The 17,202-nt window shown below is 34.9% G+C and overlaps 2 protein-coding genes across 6 annotated transcripts in view; one reads left to right on the top strand and one right to left on the bottom strand.

Annotated features, from left to right (window-relative positions):
• The window catches only part of LOC114329498 (excitatory amino acid transporter 3), an 87,395-nt gene extending 72,103 nt beyond the window's left edge, over positions 1-15,292 (top strand). For all 4 annotated transcript variants that reach the window (XM_028278648.2, XM_028278639.2, XM_028278632.2 and 1 more), the window contains exons 6-7: positions 2,368-2,697; positions 6,454-15,292. In XM_028278648.2, coding sequence (XP_028134449.2) covers positions 2,368-2,697; positions 6,454-6,649 — 526 coding nt within the window. In that variant the 3' untranslated portion in view covers positions 6,650-15,292. The remainder of the gene's footprint in view (positions 1-2,367; positions 2,698-6,453) is intronic.
• Positions 1-17,202, bottom strand: part of LOC114329522 (zinc transporter ZIP11) — a 235,547-nt gene that overhangs the window by 156,587 nt on the left and 61,758 nt on the right. The window lies entirely within an intron of this gene.

Below are 17,202 nucleotides of genomic sequence, written 5' to 3'. Positions count from 1 at the left end.
GTACTTCTAAGTTATTATGAGTTTTTGAAGCGTGAAATTTTGGAAATCTCATTTTTATACAAAACTGAACATTATTATGCAATAAAAAAAAATGTGCAAGTTCCCTATTAGCGTCACCCTAATTAGCAAAACTTGTAACTCCAAAACGATAAATTGTTCAGGAGACGCAAAACAAGCTGATATGGAGTTACAAGGTTTTCTTTTTTGTTTATATTTAATTTCTACATTTAGGTGGAGTTACAGGATTTGGTTAAAACCGGTGGCGCATTTAGGTGGAGTTACAGGATTTGGGTAAAAGACAGATAATAGATATTTTTCTACAACCACTATTCAAAGTGCACTTTTCTGCACGGTTTTATGTTAGCAAACTTGATATTTTCTCACAGTATAAGATATTTGACATTAGTGTGCAGAAAAGTGACGTTTCTGTTCCGCAAAGTGACGTTTCTGTGCCGCAAAGTTCTTTTCTGCACAGTTGACTACCTCATTCTGAGTAACGTTATATTCTGTTTACATCCGTGGACTACCGCATTCTGAGTAACGTTATATTCTGTTTACATCCGTGGTTAAACTTTAGACAAATATATAACCTATAAGACAATTATTATATTTAACTATAGCATAGAAACTAAATTATGGATGTTACAACTGTTTTATTTTACAATTTTATTCTTATTAAACATTTTATAATTATCAAATAACCAATAAGGATTTAGCAACCGTGCAAGAGACGTCGAATGAAGTAGGTTTTGTGTAAATCCGTGACTGCATAAATATAATGTCAATAATGTGTAATAATTGTTTAAATTTAAACAAATTAAGGCAGTGCTAAAATTTTTTAACTGATTTCTGTGCAATTTATTTAGGTATAAGGAATTTAAATTGATTAGTAGGTATTAATTAAATACAGTTTAAAATTTATCACATAGGTACCTATTATAATTAATCGTCGTTTGGAAATTGTGATTTTTATTTTTAGGAAAAACTGTGCTTGTAGAAAAAGTATAGTGTGAAACACGTGCAGAAAGGTAATTTCTCACTCGTTTGAATTGCGGCACTCGCTTGCGCTCGTACCGCAACTTTTCAAACTCGTGAGAAATTAGTACCTTTCTGCACTTGTTGCACAATATACTATTTCCTAACAAGTGCAGAAAGTCATTCTTTTCCGCACGCGACTGCAGTTTGCCGAACGACGCGAAGCGGGAGTTCGGCAAGCAGTCGAGTGCGGAAAAGAGACTTTCTGCAAGAGTTAGGAACAATATTTTTTCTAAGAGTCTTTAAAAAATTACCAAATCTTAATCAATTAATTTAATTAATATGAAAATACATACACAAATTAATTCTTTGACAAGGTTGTCAAAACCAAACTTTCAATATAATTAGTTAGCATGACGACGATCTTGGTTTCCATGACGATGATTCAAAACGACTGTTATTGTCTACCGATTTGACTTTCGAATATTACGTCAAAATAATTTTATTTCATCGAATTGTCGCGTTAATTTCATTAAAACAGGAACACAATAAGATATATTTGAAATAAATTAGTAAATAATATCTAAATATTAGTTTATTGCATGTATTATAATTACTTTAAGGCCATATTAACATATCTAAATTAACACGCGTGCGGAAAAGTAAAAACCGCGTGCGGAAAAGTAACACGCGTGCGGAAAAGTGAAACTTTCTAAACTAAAATGCGTGCGCGAAAGTAGACATTTTTGAACGCTCGTAGAAAAAATAATTTACAAACCGATGGCGCATATATTTACTACAAATTGACTAAAAATGGAGTTACGATGTTTGCTAATTAGGGTGACGTTAGAACCTATTAACATAATAATATGTTACAGCCTATTAGATAATTACACTATCCGTGTACGGTTGGTAACCTTGATATTCCCTTTTTCCTATAATCCTTTTTACTTATTTCTAAAAACTGTCCCTCAATCTCACCAAAATCTCTTCTTAAATACTGTAATTCCTTCTCCCTCTCCTTTACAATCCATTTTTTAAATACTGTAATACTTCCTTCTTAGAACACCTTTTCCTTGCAATACTTTGCTTCTATTAAGGCAAGCGTCCACAGACCCGCATCGTACGCATCGTACGCAACGGATTTTAGTTTGCCTTGTACAGAAACTTATGTAACCGCGTCCACTGATCCGCATCGTACGGATCGCATTATCGATTGTCAAACTAAAATCCGTTGCGTACGATGCGTACGATGCGGGTCTGTGGACGCGGTTACATAAGTTTCTGTACAAGGGAAACTAAAATCCGTTGCGTACGATGCGTACGATGCGGGTCTGTGGACGCTTGACTTTAGTACAGTCTTCAAATTTTACTACCAATTTCTATTTTTAGTTCGGCCACACTTCCCCTCACAATTCGATGCTTGGAAGACAAAAACGGCGTGGACTCCAGAGTGGCCAGGTTCGCGCTTCCCATAGGAGCCACCATCAACATGGACGGAACTGCCCTTTACGAAGCAGTAGCAGCCATCTTCATAGCTCAAGTAAGGAACGTGCCTTTGGATTTTGGTACGTTAGTGGCCATCAGTGTAACTGCAACGGCAGCTAGTATCGGTGCTGCTGGTATTCCCCAGGCGGGTCTGGTTACTATGGTGATGGTGTTGGATACCGTTGGGTTGCCTGCCGAAGACGTTAGTTTGATTTTAGCTGTAGACTGGTTATTGTAAGTATTATTGGTTTATTTAAACTTTTAACCCCTATATTCTTGACGCAGAAACAATTCTCTTCGTCCCAAGTGACTACTACGAAAAACAAGCAGGAATCAGCTCAGGGTCATAACAAGCTTCCTTACTTGACATGTGTGAATGAAGGAACACCTGCATCTTCTCTTCTTCTTCAGAATCAAATCCACTAATGGATGTTATTTTCCATTAACTCTCTGTTTCTAGCAATGTGTATAATATATTGTATGTCGTTAATCCCTGTCCATTGCCTTATCTTTCGGAACCAGGACATTTTCTTGATGGTTTCGAAAAGTTAACGTTTTTGGTTGATTCTTTTGAGGACATCTACATTTGTGACTTTCGCCGTATATGGTATATTTAGGATACGGTATATTTAGGATAATCTGTTGATATCCCTCGTTTTGAGTGTAAAGCTCTCTACGCCATACAGCTGCACTGACCATACGTAGCACTTAGTAAACCTTAGTCTCAGCTGAAGATCGAACTCTGAACAGGTCAGTACCTTCCTGAATTTTACGAAAGCTGGTCGAGCTTGATCAATGCGACATTTTACTTCCCTGATGCCCAGTCTTCAGAAAGCCATGTTCCCAAGTATTTAAATTTGATCACCCTTACAATGGACTTGGTATTCAATGTTGTGGTCGAGTTTTCAAGTGCATCCAAGTTTCTGGAGATGATCATGAATTTTGGACACCAGCATACAATGGAGCTATTTACTCGAATCAGTCACCTATATATTGCATCACTGCGAGGCAATCAGTCGCAGCTGGAAAACCCTTTTTGGAGAGTACCAATGACTCCAAAAAGATATGGTACCCTTCAGTAGCCCTGTACAAGCTGGTACAGAGTTCCAGAATCCTGGGATAAGTATAATGAGGCAATAGAAGATGTACAATAAGCTAACTGGCTGCAGTACAACTGAAGGGCATATATGTACACAGAAAGGGAAGATAGTACTTTTCAAAATTAAGGGAAAGTTCGACGGAAAAGGGGTCCGGGTAAAAATGAAAAAAAAAAACATCTATGAAGAGGATACCTTACATTAATTTTTTTGAAGGTGCAGTCTTCTGTTCTATTATGATAAAATTCATATATAAAACATTATTTAGAAAACAGGCAAAGAAAAAAGGTCAAACGAAACAAAACTTATGTACCTACGTGAAGACGAAGAAACGTCTTATTTACATCGGTATATTAAAAGAAAAAAAAGGAGAAAAACTGGATTTGTAGGAATCAAAATAAAAAAAAAATGTAATATATAACGCCGTTACTTACATTATCGCCCTACCTATAAATACAAAATATAGGGCCAAGGCCTTATAAGTGATTATACAACACTTTTAATAATTAAATATTTCGAAATTGACATAAAAAGTAGCAAAAAAGATAATAATGAACGATTAAGATTAATTACTTAACGTTGGGTCAACAAATACTATTAAAAGAATATTTCGTAATACTAAGGCAGTGTATCAACCGATTTAAAATATCAATTAGGAGATAGATTGTATATTGGTAATTATTCAACAGCGCCATCTGTTTTACTGTGTAGAAATGCACAAAGGAATATACTGGGCGCGACCCAAAATAGTGACTCTCCCTCTACCTAATCGACAATAGTCTACAAGAAGTGCAGGGTAAGTTGATGGAAGATCAATTACAAGATGGAATTACAAAAATAATGGAAAGAATTGGAAAAAATCATGTAGACCAGGACTAATCTGTAAAAAAACGTGTATTTTTGGATGTGAGAGGTGGCATTCGGATTTTTGCAGATAAAGTTAGGTGACACCTTCAGTAATAATAATTGACTTATGCTCCTTCTCAAATGTGTCCGGAGCATTAATAAAAAAATTAAAATATTTAAAAATTTCGAAAAACATCGATTTTTTTCTGCTTTCTTTGCTTATAACTTTAAAACGGTTCATTTTGGAACAAAGTCGTAGAGATATAAAATAAAGAAAATTGAATTTTGTATGATATACAGCTGGTCAAAAATGCCTTAAGGTATTACCTTTTCTGCAATATAGCAATAAATACAAAATAAGGGGGCAACATACGCCTGTTGTTATTCAATGTTTCTTAACCATTTTGGTGGCACTTAGAACCTTAGTAATTCGCCTAGAAAATTCTTATAACTTACTTAAATGGTCTACCAAATTTCATTAAAATCGACCTAATAGATTTTGCATAATAAATTTGCAATGTAAATGTTTTTAAAAAAGTTCAAATTTTTTAAAATCTTTCTGAACAAAAAGTAGACCATTTAGAAGTTGGCTAATTTTTTTACATATACAGAGGTGCTCTAGCTATCTAATACACTTTACAGAATTAAAATCGGATTATTTAGGGGCCTCAACAATGTTTTATAATTAAAATTATAAACAATTTTTTGGCTTATAAACAAATAGCTTTGTTTAATAATAAAAAAAATTAATTTTAGCAATGCAAATAATTAAAACCGGTATAATTTGACTTAAACTTTCAAATGCTGTCAGCAGAATTGCTATTTTATTTTTTAATTGAAAATTATTCTAGTTCAAAAATTGCAATTTTTCGATTTTTTGAATGTTCCACCGCGTTAACCTCGAAAACTATGCATCCTACGAAAAAACTTGTAAGAACATTTTTTGCTTAGAATTACCCAAGAAATACAAAAAAATGTTTTATTTTGCGAAAAATCGATGTTATGTAATTCCTCAATTTCTTTGTTTATAACAACCTTATCGACATCCGGATCAACTGTTACCCAAAAAATTCGTGTTTTACGGGTCAAAATACATAAAAAAAACTTGGTTAAGTCCATCTAAATAAAGGAGCCCGTAGCACCCCCTCCTGGACACAGCACTAATTTGTTTATAAGCCAAAAAATTGTTTATAACTTTAAAACATTGCTGAGGCTGCTTAAATAATCCGATTTCAATTCTGCAAAGTGAATTAGATAGGTGGAGTGCTTCTTTATATGTAAAAAAATTGACAAATCTTTGTATGTTCTAGTTTTTGTTGTGCAAGATTTTAAAAAATTTTAATTTAAAAAAAAAGAGTAGCAAAATTTTTATGCAAAATCTAGTAAGTCAATTTTAATGAAATTTGGTGGACGGTTGTAGGACATTACAAAAATTTTCTAAGCGAATTAGGAAGGTTCCAAGTGTAACCTAAGTGACGGAAAAACATTGAATAATGACAGGCTTGTTTTGCCCCCTTATTTTATATTTATTGCTATTTTGCAGCAAGGGTGTTAAATTAAGACATTTTTAACCAATCGTATCTGATAGAAAATTTAATTGTCTTTGTTTTATTCCTATACGACTTTGTTCCAAAATGAATCGTTTTAAAGTTATAAGCAAAGAAAGTAGAAAAAAAACCGAAATTTTTTGAAATTTTTAAATATTTTATTTTTTTTTATTAATGTTCCGGGCATATTTGAGAAGGAGCATAAGTCAATAATTATTATTAACGAAGTTATCACCTAACTTTATCCGCAAAAATCCGAATGCCACCTCTCACATCCACCTAAAAACAGATCCTTCCTGGTCTAATGGTGATGGTAATAGAAAACTATTCGATTAAATTCCATTCTCAGTTTGGACGTTACAAGACTAGCGTGCTAGCATTTATTCAGCGATCTAGATATTGGTACTTACTATTTTGACAGATAGCGCATACCTTGACTTGATACTTGATCCTGATTTCTTATTATTGATACCATTTATTAATCTTCTGTCTTTTTGTAGGGATCGTTTCCGGACAGCAATCAATGTCATGGGCGACTCATTCGGTGCAGGCATCGTTTACCACAGGAGTATGAAAGAACTGGGAATGTTGGTATCAACAGAAGGTAGCGCAGAGGATCCTCCAGACTACATCGACGGAGTAGCTACCACCGGAAAGAGCCACTTGAATGAACACTTCCAAGAAAGCGTTCACTGAATATTTAAGCAATAAAATAAACTCTCCTGAATAGAATTGTTGGCGACAAAAGAGTACTAAAGAACGAAAACAACAATGAAAGTAAACACTGTATAAAATGATATTTCCAAAATTGTGTAGATTTACAGGTCTCAATTATTAATAAAATGTACATAAGTGAATCAAGTTGGACTAGGACTCTCAAATCATATTAGTACCAATTTTAAATCGAGCATAATTTATTTGTGATTTTTGATCCGTCTATTATGTACATTTTCTATGTGTGAAAGTTTATATTAATCTCTTTCCATTAATCATTTCATCATAAGTTGTCAGTCATTATACTAGTTTCCTTTTGTCTTCTGCTATTCATTCTGTTGACGAAACTACTGTGGCGAGCTATATAAAAATAACGAGGTATCAGCAGAAAATCAGTGGCCTTCTGACTACCCTAGAGAACCTACTGTCTTACTCGCTGAAGTCAAAGATTCAATTAAATCACTAAAGAGAAATAAATCCCCAGGCATTGATTCAATACCATGTGAAATACTACAGTTACTAGGTGACAAAGGATTACATATCATCCATTCTATCTGTGTCACTACACAAAAAAGGAACTACTACCAGATGTGAAAACTACCGCACACCGTCACTAATAACACATGCTAGTAAAATATTGTTGCATATCATCAAAAACAGATTAAAAACCTATCTACATTACCAAATACCTCAGGAACAAGCGGGGTTTGTAAAGGGTAAAGGTACAAGGGAACAAATCCTGAACCTGAGACAACTCATTGAAAAGTCTAGAGAATTTCAAGTACCTATGATTATATGCTTCGTTGACTACCAAAAGGCATTTGATTATGTAAGCTGGATAAATCTGTGGTCAATTTTAATAGAAATGGGCGCACCAATGCACCTGGTGACACTTACTAAAAATCTGTACCAGTCTAATGTAGCGACAGTACGACTAGATCAGAAGTTCTCAAACCAATTCAAGACCGAGAGAGGTGTTAGACAAGGATGCGTGTTGTCACCTGACTTATTTAACATTTATGTTGAACATGTCATGAGGATGGTTTTAGAAGGATGGGCCGGTGGAGTAACAGTAGCTGGTAGAAAAATCTCCAATTTAAGATTTGCTGATGACACTACACTTATAGCAGCAAATAAGCAAGAAATGTTTGATCTTCTGCGAAAAGTTGAGTACGAAAGCAATAAAGTTGGTCTGAAAATCAATAAAGCTAAGACAAAAATAATGGTGGTCGACAGATTTGACACTATTCAACTGACTAACATATTACAGGAATACCAGATAGTAAACACCTTTGTCTATCTCGGGTCTAGTATAACTAACGATGGTAACTGTGAAGCAGAAGTTCGGAGACGTATTGGTATGGCAAAAAATGCGATGAGTCGCCTAACTAAACTTTGGAAAGACAGATCTCTCTCTCAAAATATCAAGATGAGACTGGTGAATGCCCTTGTATTCTCAATATTTCTATACGGAGCAGAGACTTGGATTTTTCGCGCATGCGAGCGCCAAAAAATTGATGCCTCTGAGATGTGGTGCTGGAGAAGAATGCTGCGCATACCTTGGACAGCTCATAGGACAAACGTTTCCATTCTAAACCAACTCAATATTAAAAAAAGGCTGTCCACAATATGTCTGCAACGAATTCTGCAATTCTTTGGTCACGTGGTTCGCAGAGGTGACGACAGTTTGGAGAGATTAATTGTTTCTGGAAACGTTCCGGGGAGAAGATCAAGAGGACGATCACCAACTAGATGGTCTGACCAAATAAAGCATTCAGCTGGAAACTCATTCTGCGAAGCTCTTAGAGCAGCTGAAGATAGAGACCAATGGAGAAACATTGTTAGGAATATTGGAAGAAATCACGATCCTCAGTAATGGGGAAACGACAGGAGAGAGAGAATTCATTCTGTTTGACAAAATATAGTCCAGTAATAGTTATTAAATCGTTTATAACACGAAATTGATAGCATATCTCATATCTATCGCTTAAAGTTAATAAAGTTAATCGAAGATATGAGCAGAATATTTGAAGCATTTGAGATGTGGCTATATCATAGAATACTTAAGATCCCGTCGCCCGCCGATTCACAAATGACGAAGACCTCAAAAGAATGAAGAAGAACCGAGAGGTACTGACCACCATCAAATCTCGAAAGTTGCAATACTTCGGACACACTATGCGAAATGAATCCAGATATACCCTCCTGCAAGCTATCCCACAAGAAAAATATTTGGAAAGCAAGGTGCAGGAGGAAGAGGAACATTCTGCTTAAAGAAACTCAGAATCTGGTTCAACATAACAACTGTGCAGCTTTTTCGCGCTGCTGCATATTATGATGAAGATTGCCATGATATAATTTGTCCATATTTGTCAAGGATAGGTCCATCAAGAAGAAGTGACAATCAGTTGATAAACTTGACAAAACCCGTTGGAAAAGTCTATTACTAATAGAAAAACGTACACCATCTTCTGGTTTCTATTAATTACTTAAGACAACATAAGAGAGAATGTTGGCATTAAACAGAAACCAGAAAATAATAAAAAAACTTCAAATAAAATGAAATATAGGTCGCTTTAGCGCTAGGGAAAAATGAAGACATTGGACAGACTAGCTGCTCAGTTTTTCCAGATACGTCGGCAGCTACGAAATGATGCATACAACAAGAGTTTTAACTAGATCTGCTCCAGAATTGTGTTTTGGCCTGTAATCTGCTTCTACACTCTTTTGCCATGAATATTATTTTACTAATACGTAGACCAATACAGACTACAAGGTATTGGTCTGAGAAAAAAATGGAGTTAAACTTCACTAAACAAGCCAGGAACCATGTATCTGCTTTCTTCTTAGACCATTCTGAATCTGCGCAGGACAGAACTGTGCACCAACAAATCAATACTATGAGAACTGAACATTTCCAATAGACTTATTACAACTATCAATAAAAATGTACGGAGGAGAAGATCTAACTAAACAACTATTAAAACTAATCTAAAAAATAATAGAACAAAACAGAATACCACAAGAATGGAGATCAAGCATCCTAATACCTCTCTTCAAAAAAGGAGACAAATCGGACCCCGAGAATCACAGAGGAATTAACTTATTAAACACAACATTAAAATTAACAACCAAAGTGATAACAAACAAATTGAATGAAATTATAACATTAGCAGAAGAACAACAAGGTTTTAGGTCGGGAAGGTCATGCACTGACGCTATATTTATAATGAGGCAAGTTCAAGAGAAATCGATGGAATACAACAAACCGGCATATTTATGTTTCGTGGACCTTAAGAAAGCATTTGACAGGGTCACATTAAAGGACGTTATCCATTTGTTATACTCGAGAGAGGTACCTCTAGGAATAATTAAAACGATCGAAAACATTTACCAGAACACAATACAGTGGAACCCCGTTAACTCGGATTAATCGGGACCGCGGCCGATCCGGGTTATCGAAAATTCGGGTTAGCCGGAGAAAATGGTAAAAATTATTAAAATATGGTATGCTTACAGATAAACTCCGTTATAATTGGCACACAGACACTTGTAAACCACGTTCGCGTTCCACACATACAAAGCGTCGTCGAGAGTCTCATTTTTAGCTTTCTTAGCTTTGCACCGATTGTCCAAACTGTCTTTTGTTATCATTTTGAAACAAAAACAACATTTTAAGTTTTATTGCCATTACGTAGACAAAAAATCACGCAAACACAACAAAATCTGAATATATTTACGCGGAACGAACAATGAGACTTTACTACACACACACAATACCGTCTCGCAACGAGAACGAACTTAGGTTATTTAATAAGAGTGAAGACTAAGACCATTGTTTGAAAAATAATTTTTTAATAGTCTTTTCTAAACAATGCTAGACAGTTTCAAGTAAATAAAGGATACAGGACCGGTGCTAGGGTATCAGGTGCCCGCCTGCAAAACTAACACAGGCGCCCTTTGGTTTTCTAAAATTAGCATTTTGTGTAACACTAGCAGAAAAAAAGCTCATTATGGCGCCCCCTAAACAACGGCGCCCGCCTGCAGTGCATCCCTTTCAGGCCCGTTATCGCCGGTCCTGACTACAGATGCCTATTGGTTTCGATAACACGAGAATGAGCGTTGTCTGCCATACCAGTTATTTTTACTAAGGTATATTATGTATCAAATTACACAAATACGCATTATCTCTCATTGTATAATGTGTTTGACATTGAAAATTGAAACGAATGAACTACATAGGAATTCGCTAAAACGACAAATTTTTACGAAGAAAGTTTATTATGATAAATAAAATTAGCCTGAAAAATATAAGATATCATAGTATTCGAACAATATGTTTATAAGGAAAGATAAAAGAAAATATTTTAAGATGTTGAAAAGAAATTGGAAAATCCAGCATAAAGGACATACATTTTTATTGTTGTAATGTTTGTCTGATAAAAATCGGTCCGGGTTAGCCGGACTTCCGGGTTATCGGGGGCCGACTTATCGGGGTTCCACTGTAAAAGTAAAAGTGGACGATGAATTAACTGACCCAATTGAAGCCGGCAATGGGATAAGACGGGGGGATTCCTTGAGTCCTTTATTGTTCAATCTGATCATGGACGAAATAATAAAAAAAGTAAGAACTAAAAAGGATACCAAATGGGAGAAAAACAACTTAAAATAATCTGCTATGTGGACGATGTAATACTAATCTCTCAAAGTGAAGATGATTACAACGTATGCTGCACTAATTCAACATAATCGCCAGAAAATTTAACATGTTAATTTCCCCACAAAAGACAAAATGCATGGTTATAACAACAGATCCAATAAGATGGAAATTGGAGCTGGAAGGTTAGATAATAGAACAAGTGATGGAGTTTAAATACCTAGGCATCACACTATCTACTACGGAAGGCTCGAAACAGAAGTGGAAGATCAAGTGCTCAAGACTCAATATGGAGAAATAAAAATATCGGAAAAGAAATGAAAGGCAGAATTTACAAAACAGTCATCAGACCAATAATGACATACGCGGCAGAAACACGACCCGACACAGAGAGGACAAAAAGATTGTTCGAAACAGCGGAGATGAAAACCCTTCGGAAAATCGATGGTAAGACTCTATGGACAGAGCTAGAAGTACAGAAGGTGGATAACATTAATAACTGGGTAAGAAACAGATGAATAGAATGGAATGACCACATAAGCCGAATGACAACAAATAGGATAGTCATGACAGCGAGAGATGGTTCCCCAATAGGAAGACGATCAGTGGGAATAGTGATGAGCAAAACAAGAACAAGACCAAGACCAGGCTAGTCTTGGTCTTGGTCTTGTTCTTGCAAGCTTGGTCTTGGTCTTGGTCTTGCAGCTAAAAGGCAGTCTTGGTCTTGGTCTTGGTCTTGCACTAGCCGGTCTTGTTCTTGGTCTTGGTCTTGCTGCAAGAGTCTTGCTGGTCTTGCTTTTTTAGTAGTAATAATTTGAACCAAACAATTTCGAATAAAACGTACATTGAAATAAATAAAGATGTGAAGAATGAAACTATATTATTTGCTTTAAAATTTTAACAGAATGTAGAATGTAGTTTCAAACGGATACCAATTTTAACATTATACATTCACCTAATGACCTAATTATTTCTCTCTATATAAAGAGACTAGAGTATATTTTTATAATGGTAATGTTTATCAGTAGGAAAAACCTGCATTTACAACCCTTGTTGCAATTGCCGGCCTTCGGTTTTGTCACGTTGTGTTTTGCATGCTGTCGATACCTGCCGCCTGCCTTCAGACCACGTCTTGAGTCTGGATTATTGTTTATTGCCTAAAATTTTAAAGAAAAAGAGCTTCTTAAAGGTGCCACAAATGGTCGGGAACCTTCAATTCACGGATTTTACGAAAAGGGATAAACAGTTTATAGTTGTTAACAGATAATGATCTGCTCCTTTCACTCGAACACTGTAGTATTTATCCTACGAGGGTCAAATTTAAGAACATAAATTAAATTTTTTTAAGAGAACACAAAAATCAAATATTTTTTACTCTATTTAATCATTATTTAATATAATTAACTTTTTTATAAACTAACTAAAACATACTTTTTAGTAAATACGTTCATATTTACCATACCTATTTAAAGACCTAATACTATAACATAATAACTATACCTAATGGGGAGTTATAAACGCTTAATTCTGTAATTTGTTATCTTGCAGTTCTTTAATTTTATTTAAACTACATTGCTCTCGTAACACGAGTTATTCGCACTTTTTATTTTCACATATTTTTGGATTGAATACCCATTATGACATTTAAAAAGTTGAAAATATTCGGATGTGGGTAGTAAAAACTAGAATTTAAAACACACTGAAATGATGCGCATGCATTTCAAGTGCGGCACATACTATTTGTAGTACTGGCCCTTTCTGGGGAAAACCTAGATTCTTCCAAATAGTTTTCAACAATGAAATCAGTAAACTTCTTTACGCGTTTGTCATCCGGGATTTTCACAAATAATTCAACTTCCAACTTTCGTTGATTGTAAAAAATTAACCCAAAAAAATAATTTTAAAAATTTCCCAGTATCGAAATTTTTGTCATAATATTCAGAAACTGAACCTAAGCTTTGGATTTTGCGATACCAAGCTTGACACATTACAATCGACAACCAGTTATCTTTTATTCAGGCCACAATGCTTTCACAGCATTGTGAATCCCTTTTCAAAATTTATTATGATATTTTTTGTATTAATTTTAAATTTAACGACCTACATTTTTCCTCGATTATGCGAAAAGAATTGAAATAAGTGTCAGTATTTTTATTAGACAGAAAAGCGAAAACTACTGGTACATAAAAACCGTTTTTAATTGCATTTCTTTTTAAATGGATTACCCTATCTATAATTACATTTTTTTGTCTCACAAGTAATTTCAATTGTCCTTGAACTGTCGCCGTTTGAAAACTTGCCTTCTGGACACTTTGAAGGTTGAGAAAATGCAAACCGTTTGACTTAATCAAAACGACTTAAAAATATAACCAAAATATTATGTATTTAAAAAATTCGATATTGTTTAAGGTTTCTTACAATGTCAGTATATATTATTGAACTAAAAAATAAAGTTAAATAATAAAAACCAATTTTTCTCAAAAAAGTGCAAGAGTCTTGCAGGTTGGTCTTGTTCTTGCGTGGTCTTGCAAGGTTCGGTCTTGGTCTTGGTCTTGTTCTTGCAAGCTTGGTCTTGGTCTTGTGCAACCAAAAGGCGGTCTTGGTCTTGGTCTTGGTCTTGCTGCAAGACCAAGACCAAGACCGCAAGACCAAGACCAGTCTCGCTCATCACTAAGTGGGAAGACCACGAAAACGATGGAACGACAACTTACTAGAGGCACATTGAAAAAACAGACAGAGTCATGTCTATACAAAAAGAAGAAGAAGAATAAAAATGTACTGAGATACTTGGGATATATTGGGAGAAGAAAAGAAGATGTTAAAATAATGATAGTAGAAGGCATTGTAGAGGAAGCTCTCTATCGGGATTGTCAGACCAAATAAAGAACACGACCAGTTACTTATTTTCAAAAGCAAAACAACAAGCTGGTTATGATTTATGGAGAAAACCTGTAAAATTATTATACAGAGAGGTAGAAGAAACACATCGAGGAAAATCCTGCCGTCACAGGATAGACGTCTTGAACAAATTCTGAGGAAGCTGAGAGTCATAAGGTGGAGAAGAGTGGCTAAGCATCGATACACTTAAAAGGCAGATAGTTGGTCAGGCCCAAAGCTCCTATGAGCTGTAGGGAAGCAGAGAAATAATAGAGTAATAAGTGCTCTAGGCCTACAGCATATGTTGTGTACTGTAAAAAAATAAAAAATACAGTATGAAATAACACGATACGGAGTTTAAGAAGCAAAACAAGATCGTAAGGAGACGAGAAGAAAAAACAACAAATAGATGCGAAGATAAGTCCTTTTTAAGAAAGATAGACAATTTCCAGCGAAGAATCTTTGATAACTGACGTACAGGGATTCTTCATCAAAAGTAAGCGCACTTATTTTGTACTTTATCTTTTCAACAGGAAACAAGGAAAAATTGCTAAACATCAGAGATGGAACAATGAAACATAGAAAAAAATTTTCGTAAAGTAAAAACTACAATAAACGTAACTTATGGTGCATTGTCGATCAGGTTTTGAAATGCTGCATCGCCATAGTCTCCTCTCAGAAAATTGGGGCGAAAATACGTCCTTTACTGCACTTTATCGAACAAAAAAGTGTGACGTATTATTTGGAAGAAAAATCTGTAAATTCTAGACATACAATTTAAAAGACTGCTCTAGATATTCACTCTAGTACAGCTCTTTTGTTCGCCAACTTTTTATTCAGCGGTACTATAAAACCATTTAAACATATTTCATGTCGCAATCACAAACGATCAAATCAAATCGAAATACTTTTGTATATTAAACGAAGGTGTTAATGTAAATATATATCTTGAAGGTAATATCTTCTATTAACCACGAACTATATAAGTGCAATTATTCCGTATTACATAAGTAAGGTAAAGTTAAATCGAATTTTAAAATACAAAGTTGTTAACAATGTTGTAACGAAATAAAAATTTAATATGCAGTTAAGATGAGTTTGTTATTTCTTGCTTCTTCATGTGGCATATCCTTTCAGAATGTTGTTACCTTTTCTTTCATAAGTTAAAAAGATGGCACATTGGGAAAGAGTAAAAGAACAACAAGATTACCACAAAAAGAGTCTACCATAGGATTACAGGAAAAATAGATATAATATTTGAACTGAAACAGGACATAAAAGTAGAGATGAGCGATATACAAAATATTATGAAAGAAATTCGAAAGGAACAAGATGAAATCAAAGAAGTATATGCAAAATAAGAAAACCTAATAGTACAGAAAAAACAAAGGCAGCACATAAAGGATATCCAAAACAATAGTGAATTGACAAAACAGACAACGAATTAAAAGATGTAATACCAATTTCATAGACAAACATCGGGATTAAAATAGAAATATAAACCGCAGAAAAACTTGGAGAAAAGACTTGCCTAATTGAATTAATTGAGAATGAGACTAAAGAAAAGATAATGGAATGAAAATTGGGGAATATGGAAAATAAAATATATTTTTTATAAATTTCTAGTATGCCTTTGACACTGTAAATAGACACTAACTTTTACTTAAAATGCAATACATGGATATACCAGCAAAACGGATTAGATTAGCGAAAATTCCCTCTGTAGCATAAGCTACAGAGGGAAATAAGACGAGGCAAATACAGAAAATATCAATATAGAAGTAAGAGTTTGACATGGTGACAGCCTGTTTTCATAGGTCTGGATCCCGCGTATGAAAAAAAAGTTGATTAATAGCAAGCTGAAAATTTGTTAATAGCTTAAGGGTGTCTAGTCGAATAAACTTTGATATGTGTGAACACTGGAACAGGGGTAGTTTTAATTGTGGAACAGGTTAAAAATTTGGAACGGCCACAGCACGAAAACGGCACATTTATTTTGTCCGACAGAACAGACTTAAACTCTTCGAACAGAGATTAAACTCTCATGCAAAAATCAGACTGCTATTTATCACCAAATGGGCGTTTTAATGAGTGGAACATGTAGAATATGTCAAATGACAGGAATAATGACAGGTAATAAATAGCAGTCTGATTTTTTCATGAGAGTTTAATCTCTGTTCGGAGAGTTTAAGTCTGTTCTGTCGGACAAAATAAATGTGCCGTTTTCGTGCTGTGACCGTTCCAAATTTTTTACCTGTTCCACAATTAAAACTACCCCTGTTTCAGTGTTCCCATATATCAAAGTTTATTCGACTAGACACCGTTAAGCTATTAACAAATTTTCAGCTTGCTATTAATCAACTTTTTTTTCATACGCGGGATCCAGACCTATCACAGTTTGTGTATTACTTTCTGATTTCGGTGTAGAAAGGTAAGCAGCATTTTATGGATTTACGACTACGTATTGTCAATTTGTTTGGCCCTATATATTTATTATTTTTGTATGAATTTTTCAGGGTTTTGTTCATTTTATGTTATTTTTCTTAATAATTCAATATTTTTTATAAGTGATTATAAATAATCTTCCTTTGTTAAAATGGATTGTAATAAAACTAGTTTTATCCACACTCACCAAAAACTCTATATCTTAATCTGACATTCGCAGGAAAATTTCCAGCCAAATAAGCGGAAGTCTACGCTTGAAGTTATCTTTCCACTGCAGGAATGCGGAAACGCGGAAGGCACCATTTCTCGTCCCTTTCTTGCTGCTGACGTGGCAAATACGTTATCTGTTTCCTTTTTGTTTCCATTGTGAACTATACTTCGTTCGTTTCGGCTTGAAAAAGTGTAGTTTGGCGGAAATGCGCCAGATTAGGATCAGGCCGGCATCATCGAGCAGGAGGTGGTCGAGTTTTCCGCGTGGCGTGCGCTTTCCATATTTTCCGGACGTCGCTATACGCGGAAAGGTCTAGTTCAGGGCGTGCCGGGACGTCCCTTCGAT

Source organism: Diabrotica virgifera, chromosome 7 (assembly GCF_917563875.1).
Source record: "Diabrotica virgifera virgifera chromosome 7, PGI_DIABVI_V3a".
Taxonomy (NCBI): domain Eukaryota; kingdom Metazoa; phylum Arthropoda; class Insecta; order Coleoptera; family Chrysomelidae; genus Diabrotica; species Diabrotica virgifera.
Note: the sequence above shows the minus strand (reverse complement) of the source record. Positions and strands in the feature narration are given on the sequence as shown.